This window comes from Cygnus atratus, chromosome 2, assembly GCF_013377495.2.
Source record: "Cygnus atratus isolate AKBS03 ecotype Queensland, Australia chromosome 2, CAtr_DNAZoo_HiC_assembly, whole genome shotgun sequence".
NCBI classification, from domain to species: Eukaryota; Metazoa; Chordata; class Aves; order Anseriformes; family Anatidae; genus Cygnus; species Cygnus atratus.
Genome location: NC_066363.1, coordinates 56,204,970 through 56,222,198, shown reverse-complemented (window position 1 = coordinate 56,222,198; position 17,229 = coordinate 56,204,970). Strand labels below are relative to the sequence as shown.

Here is a 17,229-nt window from a genome sequence, read left to right as displayed (position 1 = left end):
TGTGTTTCTTGTTAATATGTAAACATTAATTATTTTTCTTAACCTATATTGTCATATAAATCTTCTCCATCAGTCTGGACACTACATATCTATATATTTCTAGTTGCTATCCTTGTCATCTTTATCCATAAATATCCTCAATTTTTCTTTTCAAAAAATACCTCAAATATATAGTTTGACAGTAAGGCCTGTCCTCCTCACAAACTGCAGATTATTTTTCTGTAGGCACACAGTTAAATAAGGTACCAGCACTTATTTTATACTTAAAATGTATCTGTAAGGATAGTAGAATGAATTACAGTTTGAAGCATTGTCTGCTGTCACTCCTTTCCTGGTAAACAGGATGACTTATCGTATCTTAAGGGTTCTCAACTCAGAAAGAAAATTTAAATAATGTGTAATAGAACTGCCAGAATGCACACTGAGTTATTTTAATTACAACTCCCAAGAAAAGACCTAATCTCAAGGAAAAGAAAGTTTAATGGGGTACTAAATCATCTAGTCTTCTACTTTGTTATAGCTTTTTCATCTTCAGTCAAGAATGAACACTAAAGAGAACATGGGGGAATGGAGGCAATTGTTACAGAATAAATTCAATGGTGAAAACTGAAGACTGCGTGTGTAAACAAAATGGGAAAGTATCTTGAAAATTCATTAAATTCATGTTTTCTTTCTTTATAGGAAACTAAAGCAAAGCAAAACAAACAAAGAAACAAAACCTTATTTTATTGATCTGAAGAATATTTTTGAAGACTCAATCAGTTGACCAATTGATGCTTACTCCTGTTGATGATCTATAAGTAACGTTATCCTTAAAAACATTAAACTTTTTATTACTGTTAACACGATTTTTTTTACAAGTTTCTCTAATGGAGGATTAGCAAGGTAGTTATTCAGCTGTTCCAGAACTGAACAAAACAATTGAATTTTTCTACCTGCCCTTACTTAAAACTTTCTTAAGAATTTCTAGTGATGCATTTGTGATTTTTATACATCATGATTTGTACATGATTTCAGTTTCCACTTCTGATACATGAATACTTGCAAATCACTTACAACCATGCATAAATCCTTATAATAGTTTATATTATGTTTATACAGCTGAAGAATATGTCTGTAGACCTCCAGGTTCTATTGCATTTATTAACAGTGTGTCCTCTCTATCTTAAAACAGATTATTATTGTTTGCAAACAATTTGTGGGATTTTTTTGTGTGTGGATTTTTTTTTTTTATGTTTGAAGATGTTGGAAAACAGTTAATTCATACATTTCCATTTCTGAATTCCACTTCCTTAATGATATGTAAACATTGTTTCCTCACTGAATCATTTTCTTAAGACGTTCCTTCAAACAGTGTGTTACCTTGCTCAGAAAGAACTGGGGTACTTTCACCCAGCATTGTTATTGCATGCACATAGAGCTCTTTTACTCTTTTTTTTTTTTCCCCATTTTATAAAGAAGAAAAATAAGGGATGTTAATATACAATGGAACACTATTAGTATACCTATGCAGTGCACTGGAGCATAACACAATGACACTCAAAGCTAGATATAAACAAGTGAATTGGTATGAGAACTGTTTAAAACAGATGGGGGAAAAAAAGTACTTCTTTACACAGCTGGTTGTAAACTTCTGCAACTAGCTGCCACAGGAGGTTGTGCAAGCAGACAATGTAAGTATGTTCAGGAAAGGACAGAACAGATTCATACACAACAGGTCAATAAATGGTGAACACTGTGCACCCTGTAACATTTTTAATATGATGATGGTAGCTGGTGGGGGAGTAGAAGGTCAGCAGATGACAGAAAGGGTCAGGCTCACACACTCACCCTGAGTAGCATCTCTTATTGCCACTGTCTGCAGCAGGAGGATGAAGCAGGTGGACCATTGTTTTGATCCCACAGAACATTTCTTCTGTTCATGTATCTCAGAAGGCTTTTGGCAAGGCTTATTTGCTCAGGTGTTGTCCTTGCCAGTGTAGCCAGACTGCTTCTCAGGGCAAAACTACAATCTTTGCACAGCATTACATGCACTAGATGGGACTGGCAATAGCTTATTTGTCTCTGCATTGTGTTCCCTCTCCTATGTGCTGAAAGGTTGTGACACCATTTTCCCTAAAAATACACTGCAGTAAAACAGAACAAGGAAGAAATATTTATTGTGACATTTGCGAACACAAAAAAAGAATGTCCTGTGAATCAAGTATTTAAATCTGGAAAGCAGGCTTTATAGCTAGCATGAATGTTCTGGAACAGCTTTCAGATATGAGTATTGGGGTTGAGTAGCCAAATTCTTCCTAATTTGAGATGTGATCAGATTCTAAAGAAGATTAGGTAGTGTGGCTGCTTGCAATAGCAGAGAGCTGTAATCAGTGACTGCAGCCTCTGCAATGTTGCTTGTGTAGCCTTTGTTTACAGTTAGAAGTGATAGATATCTCAGTATCCCTTACATTCATGGGGCAACTTTTACCTCATAGACTTTCATTTTAAGGCAAGAGACACCTGCAGTAAGCTACATTTAAGCCATCAAGAAAGAAAAAAATACATCAACATTTGGCAAATTAACATATTTATTGCATTAAAGTGCAGCACAACATTGTCAAGGCTCTGACTGCACCAGATGCAAACACTTTGGGCCCTAAGCCTTTGCACCCAAACTATTACATTTTAATTTCTGTCTTAACCTAATGCTGATAAAATTGCTGCAGAGCCACAGCTTGAAAGATTAGAGAAGCACAGCCTGGCTGCTTCAGGGTCAGCTTCCCCACCAGGCCTACTCAGGACTGCCTGGAGTCCTGAAAAGCGCTGCTGTTATGGATAAGGAGGGAGTTAGAACTTCTCAGCCACTTCATCATCAGCCTCCTTTGGCCATGACCGCGTTGTCATCGGTTCTTAGAAACTCACAGCCCAGAGCCTTTTCAATCCATGCAGTCAGGGTTGTGACAGGCCCATGCACAAATCAGACAGCATGCTATGTACTAAAAAGTCTTGGATGGGTTCATCAAGCATTGTGCTAGGAAAAGACAGTTTGAGCTCAGAATTAATTGTGTTAGGAAAGAAAGAAAGGGAACAAGAGGAAAGGAAGGAAGGAAGGAAGGAAGGAAGGAAGGAAGGAAGGAAGGAAGGAAGGAAGGAAAGAAGGGAGGGAGGGAGGGAGGGAGGGACGGAGGGAGATCATTGCCATGATGGAAAAAAAATATTCTGCACTTCCTATCACTAGGTGATGTCCAGATATTTCCCAATAAGCAGGGCCAGGGCCTCACTACATGTAGCAGTTGCATGCATGGAAGATAAACACATTTGTAATAAATGAGGGGGCCTCCTCCTCCTTTTTCATAATTTTTATTGTTTAACACGATATCATATGGTATGGAATAACCCTTTAGCTGCTTCGGGTCAGCTATCCCAGTGATGTCTCCACCAACATCTTCCTAACCCAAGCCTTTGCAGTAGGTGCATTCTCAACACCATTCTAGCCACATGTGCAAAGCTCAGCAGTAAATGGGCTTGACAGTTAACTCCATCCCAGCCAGACTCAGTACACTTGTATAAGTGCAGTCAACAAAATGTTAGACAAATATTTGCCACTCTGCAGTCAGTAGAACTGACAGCAAAAGTCAGATTTTTCTAAGCAAGGGTGTCTGCATTTGGCCTGATATTTAGGAAAAAGTATAACGTCATATCTTCCCTATAGCTCACGTCCTAATTTCAGTCACTCAGTTGTCTCATAATGCTGCGAGTAAATGCAGTGCCTCCAAGATATTCACTGGCCACAGCCCTGCAGAACTCAACTGCCTCTGGAGGTGACACATTTGTACATATTACACAAATGCAATTTTTTAAAACTTTAGTAAATACCCTGTTTAACATCCTTACTGATGTCAACTGTTGCTGTAGTACATGTGTGTGGATATACACATATGCAAACAAGAGGCAATGGTATCATAAAAACATGAAAAGGCCATAAGAAAATTAATCTATGGAAAAAATTGCATATCATTATAAAATAAGGTTATTTGTCTTTTTAGCAAGAGCACTAAAAGAAAGAGCAGTTGCAACGCAAGTAATTTTCAGATGTGTGTGTTTACAAGTCGAGGGAAAGTGACAAGCATTCATGTTTTACTTATACTTTATACCAGAGTGTTTCCGTAACGAAAAAATAAAAAAATAAAATCTGTTAATTACCTCTATACTGCACCATTGCTTTAAATGTGCTTGTATATCCTGGAGTATTCAGTTTCATATAATTATTTCTGATGACTGTGGGTACATTTAAAATGCTTTGTAGATGGATATTTAATTCTTCCTCTAACTAAAGCACTTTCATGATATTAGACACCACTTTCCTTCCCCAGTAGATGTAGAAACATTATACATCATTTTTATAACACAATTTGTAGTTAATCCTTCACTTTTGTTGTTGTTCTTGTTTGGTTTTGGGTTTGGTTTTGGTGTTGGCAATGGCTGTTATAAAGTCCTTCTTCCATTTGGCTCTGGCTTAGCTTAAAGTTTGAAATAGCTGTTTGTTCCTGACCTCTTTTGTAGTTACCAGTTAATTTGAAGGGTTTACCTTTCATAGGTCAAACAAAACAAACAAACAAGAACAAAAGCTGATGACTTTGCTCTATTGAGAGAATTTGTTTGGAAACCACTTTTATTAAGAACTTCACAGTTAGAAGCAACTTTTCTATTTATTAGGTAAGAAGTAAAAAATAATATATAGGATCACTAATTCCAACTCTGGAGGGCAGTCTTAACTAGTCTTACCCTAGAGGTCCTCATGCTAAGTGAGGAGCTACAGATGTATGCTACATAATACAGACTAGATAAAATTGTTCTGTCCTGATTGGGTAAGCGCTCCTTTGAGAGCACTCACTCTTATGGGTTTCTGTTCTTCCACACACCCACAAAAATAAATGGGAAACAAACTTCTGGGGCTAAGACTAGAGAAAAATATAAACTACAACATGATAGTTACCTCTGACTAAGAACTAAAGGGGACCCAAGGTCTACTGAGGGGAGACAATTAGTAGATCATGTGTAATACCATGAAAATACAATGTTTAAAGAATGAGAATTGATTATAGATAAAGAAAACAAGATTTGTGATTATTAGAATTAAAGCTTGAGTTCAGTTCAAACCAGAAAGAACTTACTGAAAAATAACCTCAAATACCTAACTTTTCTTAAAAATCAGTCAGTACCTGGTTGGTGTCCTTACAGAAAGGAAATAAATAGCTGAATAGCAAATTCTCTTGGAATTTTACTTGTAATAGTATATAACATTATTTCTTTCCCCATTTTTTTTTTGTCTTTTTTCTTGGCTATTTCAATAGTTTATTATTGAGAAAAAGGATGCTGGTACTCTTACTTCCCATATGATGATAGCAAGTAATGTAATTTTTCTGTTTCCCAAAATGTCACCTGTGATACAAAAGTAGGATAACTGTAATTTTTTACAGAAAGCAGAACCAAACACACCTGAATACCACATTTTTCATATGAGACATCTTTATGCTTACTAACAATCTTTATTTCACAGAACCTGAAAAGTAAGGGTAAAAGGGCTGGGATATCATCTATATTAAGAATAAGCAATCCCAACAATAGTTTGAAATATAAAGACAAAAGAGAGGATAAGCATGAAAAATGCTTACCAGAAGATGCAAATTCGGAAGGCAGAGCCTACCTACTTAACATATGCACGAAAATTTTATGAAGTTATCTAATCAAGCACTCTGTTCCAAGGCGTGCTTAACTGAGATTTTTCCCCATAATATTGTGTATTGTAGCTATAGAAGCAATGAAGAGGTTAGCTAAATCACTGCACTCTTATGTTCTGCATGGTAACTTTGTGTGAAGCATAGACTGGTTTAAGTGTTGTAGGAGGAATATGCGTATGTGTTGGATGAACTCTACAGGAAATGCTAGCGAAAAGGTGGGAGGAATGGTAAAGTTTATGTAACCATTTTTTTCAGAAATGTTCTAGGTGCACTAAGTCCCATTCTTCATTAAGTTTTCTGGACCAAATTCAACACTAAATTATGCACTTTAGAACTTTATTGAAGTCAACAGGCATATATGGGCTGAAGTCAGCATTAACTATAGCCATCTGTTATTTTGTCATGCCATACTCAATTATTTTTATTTAGCTTATTCAGTCATACAAAATAAAACTGTCAAAGTTGTCAAGAAGTCCAAGAAATGAAACCCCCAAGCTGCTGCTCTGAGATTTTTAATATTTTTTCCAGTACAGATCCTTGTGCCTTGCAAAATGCTGGCTGAAGCACATTTGGTCTGAGAGTTTGATTAGACATGATCCAAAGGCTTATAGACAGTTAGTAGAATAAATAAAGAATTCATCACATATCTGCATAGGTCTTACAGTAATATATTCGATTGTACAGATGTTAAAAATACATTTCATTAGATAACTGCTTTTAGTATTCATACAATAAAATGTTACAATTCTTATTACTAAAAGTCACTATGTTAACTATAACGCATTCGAATATATGAAAAATGCATGCAAATGTAAAAAACAAACTAACTAATATTGCTTCAGTTTAAATTAGATTTTTTTTTATTAGAAAATTAGAAAATCACATCCTTTACACATCACCTAATCACCAATAAAACATATAATCCTCAAAATAATGATTATAATAACTCAAATTAACTTGGATTTTTTAATTAAAAGGCTTGGTGTTACAGGATTATAAAATGTGAGACATGTCCAAATGGGCAAATTTATTTTCTAATACAATTTTAAAACTTTTTCAGCCGAAAGACCAGGGGAGGGTTAGATGGTCCATAAAGTGGAGAAAGAGATCTAAGTCTCAGTCCCAGGAAAAAGTGTGAATTAAACCTGCCTTTGCATAGCTAATTGGAACTGGTCAATTTGAAAAAAATAAACTTTGAAGTTCTTCAAAGGAATTTAAGTGACTTGTGCTAAATGCATTTTTTTTCTTGTACAGTTAATTATCAGTGAAGATAACTTAGTTCGTCATTCTCTTGGTGTGATTTTTTTGTGAATATGAGGCATGTGTATTAAGATCATTTAATCTATTTAATCTTTTCTAATTTCTAGCAGGGATTACTTGTGTTTGCTGTACCACCAACATCATGTCTTAAGTATAATTTATCTTCAGTAATAATGTGAAAGAATGGACTTGCTTATGTAGTCTGTAATTTTTTGTAATTTGGGTGCTAGGATGAGATAGTCCTTTTTTTATATAGTTTAGATTTTCAAGAAGTGACAGCTTTCCAAAAAAAAAAAAATATATATATATATATAATAACCTGAACTGCTTCCCTGTTTTTCTTTTGCATTTACCACTGAAACAGCCCCTTAAAAACCCTTGTTTTGCCCATCAGTCTGCACATAGGAGTTGCTTACACACACACACACCCCCAAAAAAAAAAAAAAACTGTTAAAACCACCTGTTACTAAATGTTCTGTTTGGTAAATCTGACATCATCGTAACTAAGTGCATGATGCAAAAAGGTTGATGGCACTTTGCTCCTCCATTTTTTGCCTGTATGCTGGAGAATAAGCTTAATTATCTTAAGACCAGTTTTGACTGTAAGAGTTGAAGCTTCTTCTTCTGTTATTACGAATATGAGAACAGCAAATTTCATAGGACCTCGGCCTTTCCAATGTCAGTATGAAAAAAAAATAGAATTGAGTTATGATTCTCCATCATTTTTTATGTTCCCATCTAGTAATGAGAAATGTTCCATAATACCCCTTGGCAGCCAAATCAGAGGTGTCATTAGCTCCAACTTAATGTATAAGGGTGCCGGCAGTGACAAGACGTGGGAAAGGCACAAGGGATCTATAAGAATCCATGAGAACAGTCAATTCAAGTGTGAATAGAAGTTTTCAGCCTAGAGTATATTGTTATCCCTATACAATTCATAAATAGGGCAGAGCCCTTTGAATAGGGTGAATCTGAAAGTACAGTTCTTGTGCTGCTTAGTATGCACATAAAGCAGTTGAGTAAATTTCATCAAAACCTTTCCAAAGTTATCTAGTTCCTCTTAAATCCTAGCTTTTGTTTACCATCTTTTTAATCCTGTTAATTACAGTTTGCATATTTCCAAGTAACTCACTTCCAGTTTATTAGTGCTGCTGCCAAAATTGCATTGTTCATGAAATACTCTGTAATATTAACTTTTCTTAGTGGTTCTAGTGTAAATAAAATTATTGCTAGATATTTTTGAAGAAAGCATTAATACTTGGCACATCGGTACCCTTTGTGATTTTTTTTTTTAAGAGATATTCATTTTCAGATATTTTCTGGACTAAACTGCTTAATGTCTCTCAAATATATTATGGAAATTCAGGTATTACAATACGGGTTCTTGTGAGAGGTAGACTGTCCTGGTTTCAGGTAGGACAGAGTTAATTTTCCTCCTAGTAGCTGGCAGGGTGCTATGTTTTGGATTAGGATGAGAAGAGCGCTGATAACATGCCGATGTTTTAATTGTTGTAGAGCAATGCTTACACCAAGCCAAGGACTTTTCAGCTTCTCGCTTTGTCCTGCTAGCGAGCAGGCTGGGGGTGCAGCAGGAGCTGGGAGGGGACAGACCCAGGACAGCTGACCCAAACTGGCCAAAGGGGTATTCCATACCATCTGACGTCATGCTGAACAATATATAGGGGTGGCTAGCCGGGGTGGGGGGGCCGGCTGCTCGGGGATAGGCTGGGCATCGGTCAACGGGTGGTGAGCAATTGCATTGTGCATCACTTTGTACACATTATTACTATTATTATTATTATTATTATTATTATTATTGTTATTGTTATTATTTTCCCTGTCTTAATAAACTGTCCTTATCTCAACTCACAGGCTTCACTTTCCCGTTTCTCTCCCCCATCCCGGAGAGGGAGGGGGGAGGGTGAGTGAACGGCTGTGTGGTGTTTGGCTGCCAGCCGGGCTAAACCACAACATAGACAATTATATATTTTCTAAATGGGAATACTTGGGAGTTTGTGTTCTTCAAATCTCTACTAATAATTAATAAATGCTTAACACAGCTGTTTCAATCCAATATGTGTTTTTTTGTTTGTTTGTTTGTTTCATATTCTCAAAACAATTCAAGTTCCTCAGGTCATGTAAGCATATCTCTATAAGTAAGTCCATTCCTACCTGTAATATATTCTTTATGTTTTCTCCTGTGTAGGACTGGACTGATAATTAAGTGATGTCTAACAAAATTGGAGAAAATAAATAAATAAAACTCTGGTATCAGAAGTCTGTTTGTATAAAATCATTATATAAACAAATTAATAGCAATACAGAATTTTATCATTACTTTGAATATGTCATTTGCTGATACATGCATAATGCATTTCTTCTTTCCATACCACAGAATGCTTGCAAAGAGTATGTAGATGATCATAATCAAAACAATGATAAATCTTATACTAATATCTTCTGCTTTCATTCAAAGGCACCCTGAAGCACTTTGCAGACTGTTATATATAGGAACAAAAATTAGAAATATAAAATTACACAGAGATTTCATCGATATCTCCTGGTAATAATTACAGGATTTGATCAGATTCATTCATCTCCCATTTGGCTATTAGCAGGAATATGACACACTCTGAATTCAATCTTTATTCTCTTGAGGGGATTTTCTTTGGTGAGGAAGAACTTCAGAGTCTCTCTTCACCCTCTTAATGTGAAAAATCTTTAGATACTGGTGGAAGCATTATCACTTCTTGGAACTGAGTATTCCAGCTGTGATTATTTCTAAATATGTAGTACAAAGACGAGCATTATAATCAGTTTTCGGTTTATAACTTTTTTGACTTTGTCAGCAGTGATTTGTATGTCCAGAGGAACTACAAGTACCTTTGAAAATCATAAAAGAGCCACTTAGTTTCTCAAAGGTATTTGGTTTTTTAGTGCATGGCTGGGGTGACAAAAGCTATCATTATCTTTTTTTTTTTTTTTTTAACAGAAAACAAACTACACAGGTTCTGTTGAAGAAAAGACAAGTAATTTTTCTCTACTCAGACTAGTACTCCCACCACTCAATAACAGTTCTTTTGCAGGGGAGAATGCCTAGAATGCCTTTCCTACAATGATGAGACAAGAAACCAATTGTCAGAAAATAGAGCTATTCCAGAAAATAGCTGTAATATTTAGCTTTATTTTCATGACAACTGTTTTAAAATGACCATATCATTAAGTGCACAAATAAAATATTAAAATGAGTAGAAACGTGATCAATGAAGAAGAGGGTGAAAATCATTACTACTTTTTATTTCTTTTAAAGGAGGTAAGAGTTACTGGCAATAAGAAAAGGACTGCCCTCTGACATCCTTATTTGCAGCAGAAATATTAGCTCTTTCTGTGAGAGGAGAATGAAATAAGAAGAATGCCAATACTTTTTACTACACTTTGAAGAATTCTTTGTTTTAAATAAAGCATTCTTTGAAAGAGCAGCAATCAGCAGAGAAAGCCAGTCTCAGAGGAAGATCTCACAAAATGTAAAGTGATGATATACATGTATCCTCTATTAGAAGGGAGTGGTTCCTATGGATATCTGTCTTTAACAGAGATGGAAGATTAGGACTTCATACCTGGCTTTGTTACCTCTTTTCTTTCTTATATGGAAAGTCCTTTAATCTCCTTTTTCTTATATCTCTGGTCTCCAAATTTATGATAATGAAACATCTGTAAAGTGTATTGCAACCTATAGATGAAAAGTGCAACCTAGCACAATCTGCAAAAGAAGCTGTGAGGGTTTCTCTCCATTTTCCTTCCTTTTTAGCAGTCCCCTGTAACAGCCTTGCTGACCTGTGTTCATAGCACCTGGTCTAGCTGTGTCCAAACAGAGTTAATGGTCTCTGCAATATAAAGGTTCCAGGGAGAAAGGCATGTGCTCTGAAGGGGAAGAACATACAGCTAAGGAAAACAGACATGTACTGTTTGAAAAGCTCTAGTAATTAAATCTCTAATTACTCCCTCATCACAGAGAAGAGACACCACTTCCAATTAGCTGTCACTCAAAAATGTGATGATTTTTTCTTAATTCATATCTTCAGAAGGACCTAGTGAGGCTTTTGACTGGAGTCTGTGCTAATGGAAAACTCTGAATGTTATCACGGATCTTGAAATCCCTGCAGTGCTTCCCAGTTATTAGCAATTTAATGAGTCAGATCATGGAATCATCTATGTTAGAGATGAAAGACTTCCAGGTTTCTGAAATCTTTACCAGTTACCAGTTATGTTGGTACTTTACACTTCAGTATCTTTTCCAGATCCTGACTTCATCCTTCATCCTGTGCTACTGTTGATCAAAGAAACTGAACCTTAGATCTGAAAGTTGATTACTTCAAATACTCAAGAACATGGCAAGGTACAGCTAGAAACAAAGCAGGGAAAAAAAATGAATTAATTACACTTCCTCTTACTTTCTTTTTTGTTAAAATGTATAGTGCTTTTTTTCCGTGTCCCGGTGTGGATACTTTTCATTTTCCATGTCTTTATGTTAAAAACAAACAAACAAACAAACAAACAAAAACCCAGTAACCGAGAGTTGAGGTATCTAATTAAATTTGGTTTGTTTTATTTTCTATTTGGAAGAAACAGCCTTCAACATGCCAACTGTATTCAGCTCCTGAAATGATAAAGACTAAATGTTGTATCAGTGCATAGTGATTTGAACTAGGCATGAAAAAGACACTGAGTTACTCACTGTAGTTGAGACAAGGAGTTTCTACACAACTATAAATCAAATTTTAGGGATCTTACCAACTGAAATGGGATTTGAGGAGTAGCTGCATACTCATGGTTAGATTCACAAATTTAGATTTTGGGACTTAGTCACTTATTGTTAAAAATAACAGGACAAACATGATAAGCCTTTTCAGACAATTAGCCTTCAATATCTCTCTTTTAGATAATACTAGAATATTAAATTTGAAAGAAACACTATTTCCTTGGTATGTAGAGGTCTTATCATTAGGATAGTAACTGTCATCAGCTAGAGCAAAGACACCTGAGGAAGCCTTACTTGTGTTCCCATTCACAGCAAAGAAATCAACAGCAAACTGTTACCCACTACTATGGAGCTGGTCAGCCTGGAAAGCAGGAAGACTCAAAAAATTCCAGCTGAATCCAGGACAGGCCATGCCAAAAACTGCTCCTCTGACTGTGTACCTGCTATCCATTCATTTTCCAGTAAACAAATGCATTTATTGATATATTAGTCAAACGGATGTCACTTGGGACAAATTTTTAGAGGATAGCATTTTACTGGTGTAATTATTGCATTAGTTCATTGGCAACAATCGTGATGAAGCAAACTATTTTTATGTATTTCACAACTGCTTTCTTATAATTCAGGAGAAAAGACACTGGGATGTTGTCATACAAAGAGCACCTACCAGTGAGTCAAGTTGTTGTTGGAGACATTGACCGGCCTGGGTCTGAAGCCAAGATATCTGTGGGTCCCGTGCGTTGTCAAGGAGATAGTAAGTTGGCTAATTTTCTTCCACTTAATCATGGGTAGAAAAAAAAAAGCTAAATTTTAATTTAGTAATATTGTAGATTCCCTATGCAAATTTTGGCAAGTGGTTGTCTGGTCAGAGACCTTTTTCTATGGAAGCATGATGTGTTTTGAGAATTTTTATCTATGTAACTGCATGTATAATTATTCATCTTTGCTTTTAAAATGTGGATATTTGTCTTTTTTATGGTAAATGTGGCAACTTGATTATTCAACTAAGTTTATGTAGATATAAACAGTGATATAGATTGCAAAAGAATATCTTTCAACATCTGTGCTTCTGTTCGGCACTGTTGTCAACGCCATTAGCATTGCTAGGCATATCACTGTAAACTTTGTTCATGGGGTATAAACAGTAGCATGATGGCAAAACTTTTCACTGTAAACTGTGTTTACAGCTGTATAAAGTTTAACAAGATTGTTATCAAGTGTTAACCATATCAAAGCTAAACATTTATTTGTAAAACAAGGGTTTGTTTTTGTTTGTTTGTTTGCTTGTTTGTTTTTATAGCAGTCCCTGATTTTCAGGCTAAAGCTGTATAGGAGATATACATCCTCCAATTTGATCGGCAGGTGATAGAGTAAATCAGTATAAAGGATGAAATTTCTACTTCACATACACAAAAAAAGTGGGGATGCAGTTAGGATTGTATTCTTCCTTCAGTCTATTTGAATACTTCAATATATTTATTTCAGAAGGTGAAATTCACCACTGAAAGCAGAGCTTAAGGTCATTTGAAACCACACTTTAAAAACTTAATTGTGCAATTGGCACAAGGATTATACTCATCCTCTGTATTTGAAGATTTGAAGTGCATTCTGTTACAAGAGGTGTAGTAAGGAAAGGTTGCCTGATTTAATTACAGTTACTAATATTTGAATGATCTATAACGGATACAAAATCCATCCTCAGATGTCAGTGAAGAGCCCATTTAAATCAACCTATGGGATTGCAGTGATGTAAAAATATTGAAGGAATGGGCACAGTACATGCAAGCTGAACAACACTGTGCTAACCAGCATCCAACATGACTTGACAGGGATAGATTTGGTTTGCTCTCCCTCATCTGCCTTATTACAGCTACATGTTTGCCATTTGCCTATTTCTAAGTACTTTAAGGCAGTATTATCATCCCTGCTTTAAACTAATGTATTTAATCCTAGCTGAGGACATTTTTGCTCAGTCACAGAAGAACAAAAACAAGACAGTCTTCTGGCTCCCAGTCCAGTGTGAGAAAACTGTAGGCCATTGCTCATTGATACACTTGAGTTTGCTTAGCTTCCTTTTTTGTTTGTGGTCTTTCTGGAGGAAATGATCCCTCCAGCTTTTGCTAATGAATCCAATGTCTAACAAGCACCCAAAAAAAAAATATATATATATAATATATATATATATATGATATATATATATATATATATGATATATGATATATATATGATATATGATATATATATATATATATGTGATATATATATATATATGATATATATATATAATATATATATCATGAGATGTTTTGGCAACTTTCACATCACCTATATGGTGCTTGTTATTTATGGTGTTTTATTAATCACAGGTCACTATGTTTCCCAACTATGTCTGACAAACATTTTCATAATAAGCTCCTACAACTGATGAGTAAGGAATAACAAATAGCATCTTTCTTGCACCTTTGTTCCTCATATCCTAAATATGAGTTCTATAAATATCAGTCTCTGAAATCTGAGCCATTTCTAAATATTTGTACATATGAAACCTCATTTGAGAGGACAGTAGCCTTTATTACTTGGGGAACTGAATGGGTGTACTCCTAACACCCTGTCTAACTGAATTTTCTGTTGGGACTTTACAGATATAATATGTAGTTTTAAAGAAATTTTGCCTATGAATAAATTTGAATTTAATTCCATGACCATGTATTATTGTCAGGAAGCCAGTATAAGTTTTCTCACAGGAGATAATACAAATCGCAGTCCCTTGCAGTTAGTAAAAGCTCCCATTTTATGTTCCCTGTGCATTCTCCTTTATGTTCTTTCTTGATCACATACAGCAGTTGTTGTACCCCAGGCCACTGCTGTCTCACCATAGATTACAGCTTACTGGAATACAAGTGTTTTGTCCTAGGGAAAATTTCAAAATTTTCAAAATGTGTCCAAGGGAACAAAGAGCCAAAATGTTCAGTTTGTGGAAAGGAATTTTATAAAACAGAATTAATCCATGCCTTGATGTATTACATGCATCAAAACTGACATTATTTATACTCAAGATCTTGATATTTTTTTCACATCACAAGTTCATTTGCATGCATTTTCTATGCAGCTATCATTGTATTATTTTCAAAGGTAGTAAAATAAATTCAGCTGGAGGTATGAAGACTAGGGAAAAAATACAGGTTTTTTTGTCTGGTTGGAAGGAAGGTGTAAAAGGTAAGAGTGCCTTACCAGTTAAGTCTATAAGAACAGCCAGCTGGAACCTTTGTATTTGAGGGCAAGAAGTATTAAAGAAAGTAAAAATCTGTTGTGTCATGCAGTTACCTTGCTCCCATACCCATCCTGCCTGGCCTTTGATCAGCAATGTGAGAGATTTGAAAAGTGATTTTTTTTTAAGGAATTAATTAAACAACTGTGGTTACACCATTTAATCGTTCTTACGCTATTGACTGACCTAAGTAAATCAGAAAATCATTCATCTCAGTGCCATTTGTCTTACACAAACCAAGAAACTTTAGAAATGTAATGCACTTATTGCTGAATTATAATTGTCCTCCTACTGCAAAAAAAAAATTACTAGATTGAGATTCTTCCTTCAGAAATATAGATTTTATTTTTGTCCCACAAATGATTATTTCATTTTTCTATTCCCTGATTTATGACCTGATTAAGGTTGTTCTGGGCAAACTTGGACTGTGGCTATTCTCGGAAATAAAATCAGAAAACTTAGCCATACATCATTATCTATCTTTGTGTTACAGAACTATTTTTCATAACTAACTGCACCTCACAATACACTACCTGTATCCTAAAAGGTAGTCAGGAAAAAGGGCCTCATACATACAGAATTGCCCTGACAGTTTCTTAAATTCCTCTAAGCTGAGCTGGAATAAAAATGGAAACAATAAAAACGCGTATCTGAGTAACTTAGAATTTCCCAGTCCTTAGACTCCATAGCAATATTGGATTAGGGTAACTTTTTGTTTTTCTGAAGTGAATGTTTCCTGTGCAGGACATAGATAAAAAGGGCCTATGTAGAACCACTAAGTAATCAGCTTTATTCTTCAAGTATCTTTGAAACATTGATAGAAATCCTTTGACAGACCTATTTCAGTTGTACTAATACTTAAGTAATAGCACCTAGACTCCTCAGTCCTACCACATTTGTCTTTGTCCCAGTCAGTCCTAGAAAGACTCTGCCCATCTGCCATCTGTTTGTTACTCCACTGTAATGCAAAGAGGCACTTCAAGCCCTCTCCCCTTAGAGAAGAACACTAGTATTGCTGGGTTTTCTCTGTCTAAGTTCAGTCTGAGGTGGTAGCTCAAGGCTGCAAAAATGGATCTAGTGATTACCTGAAGAGCTTAGTTTATAAAGATTGGGGCTATTACTATTGGGATTTCATCAGTAATCATATTGAATCAAAATTACTTTTGTGATTTTTGGTACCTTTTCAAGACTTTTGGTACCATTCAAGAGTTTCTTTTCAGTCCACTTAGGAAAATACTGGCGTTCTCATATCTCCTATATTTATAGCCTGCTAAGTGTATACTTTTCTCAAAGACCTCCAAGCATTTTAATTTGAGTGTACTCTTTCTAAGCCCAGAGGAAAACAAGCTAACTGTTCTGCTCTGGATTTGCCTTTCTCTTTGAGTCAGTTTTCCTTTTGTCTCATTTCTGCCATAGCAAAAACAAAATTTAAGGGGAAGATGTTTTTTACTCATCTCAGATTTACATTTTTTTCCATCTCCATCTTCAAAATGGGAAGAAGCAGCTGCATTGACTATGGTTCTCTGTAAGCCAAGGTTTCATAAAGTCCAGTAACAGCACTGTTCACATAGGATCTGCAGTGACAGACAAAAATGTCTCCTTGACAGATGACAGAAATTCAAGAACTAATCAAAACTTGATTCTTATATCAGTGCATTGGTTTTGTTTTTGTCTGTGTGCATTTGACTGCTTGTGTGTGTTGTCTAAGGAAATATACTTTGAGCTCTTATTCATTGATTTTGAGTATTGTTTATCATTACTCCTTTTGCGATTTGATACTTTGTTTCTTTCACTTCTAAAAATCACTTTTGGTTTTACTCTTTTATTTCCTGTTGGAGCATTCTAATAGAGTTGGCTTAATTGATCAGATGGTGGTTTGAACATAGGTATTTTCGGTGACTATGGATTTGTGTTAAAACCACCCTATAGATATCTAAAAAAGACAGCAACTGCCAGGGTCATTACTCATATGCTTTGGCAATGTGTCTTTTGTATTCCTTCAATAAAATACTTCCTATGTACCACATGTTCAGTTTGTTGACTCAGAACTGTTTTTGTCATGAAAAATAAACTTAGTTATCCGTGTATATGCCAAGCCCATTTTCATTATATTCCAATAGGTTTCCCAGAACACTAATGAACTAACCTTATATTGTCCTAAGGGCAGGATATCTCTTCCAGCTAGTTTCAGCTGAGTCTGACATGTTGAAAAAATTTGA

At 35.4% G+C, this 17,229-nt stretch overlaps 1 protein-coding gene across 1 annotated transcript in view; it reads left to right on the top strand.

The window, feature by feature from the left end:
• CNTNAP2 (contactin associated protein 2) overlaps positions 1-17,229 on the top strand; it is a 1,162,302-nt gene that overhangs the window by 968,574 nt on the left and 176,499 nt on the right. The window contains exon 15 of the mRNA XM_035552545.2: positions 12,369-12,496. Coding sequence (XP_035408438.1) covers positions 12,369-12,496 — 128 coding nt within the window. The remainder of the gene's footprint in view (positions 1-12,368; positions 12,497-17,229) is intronic.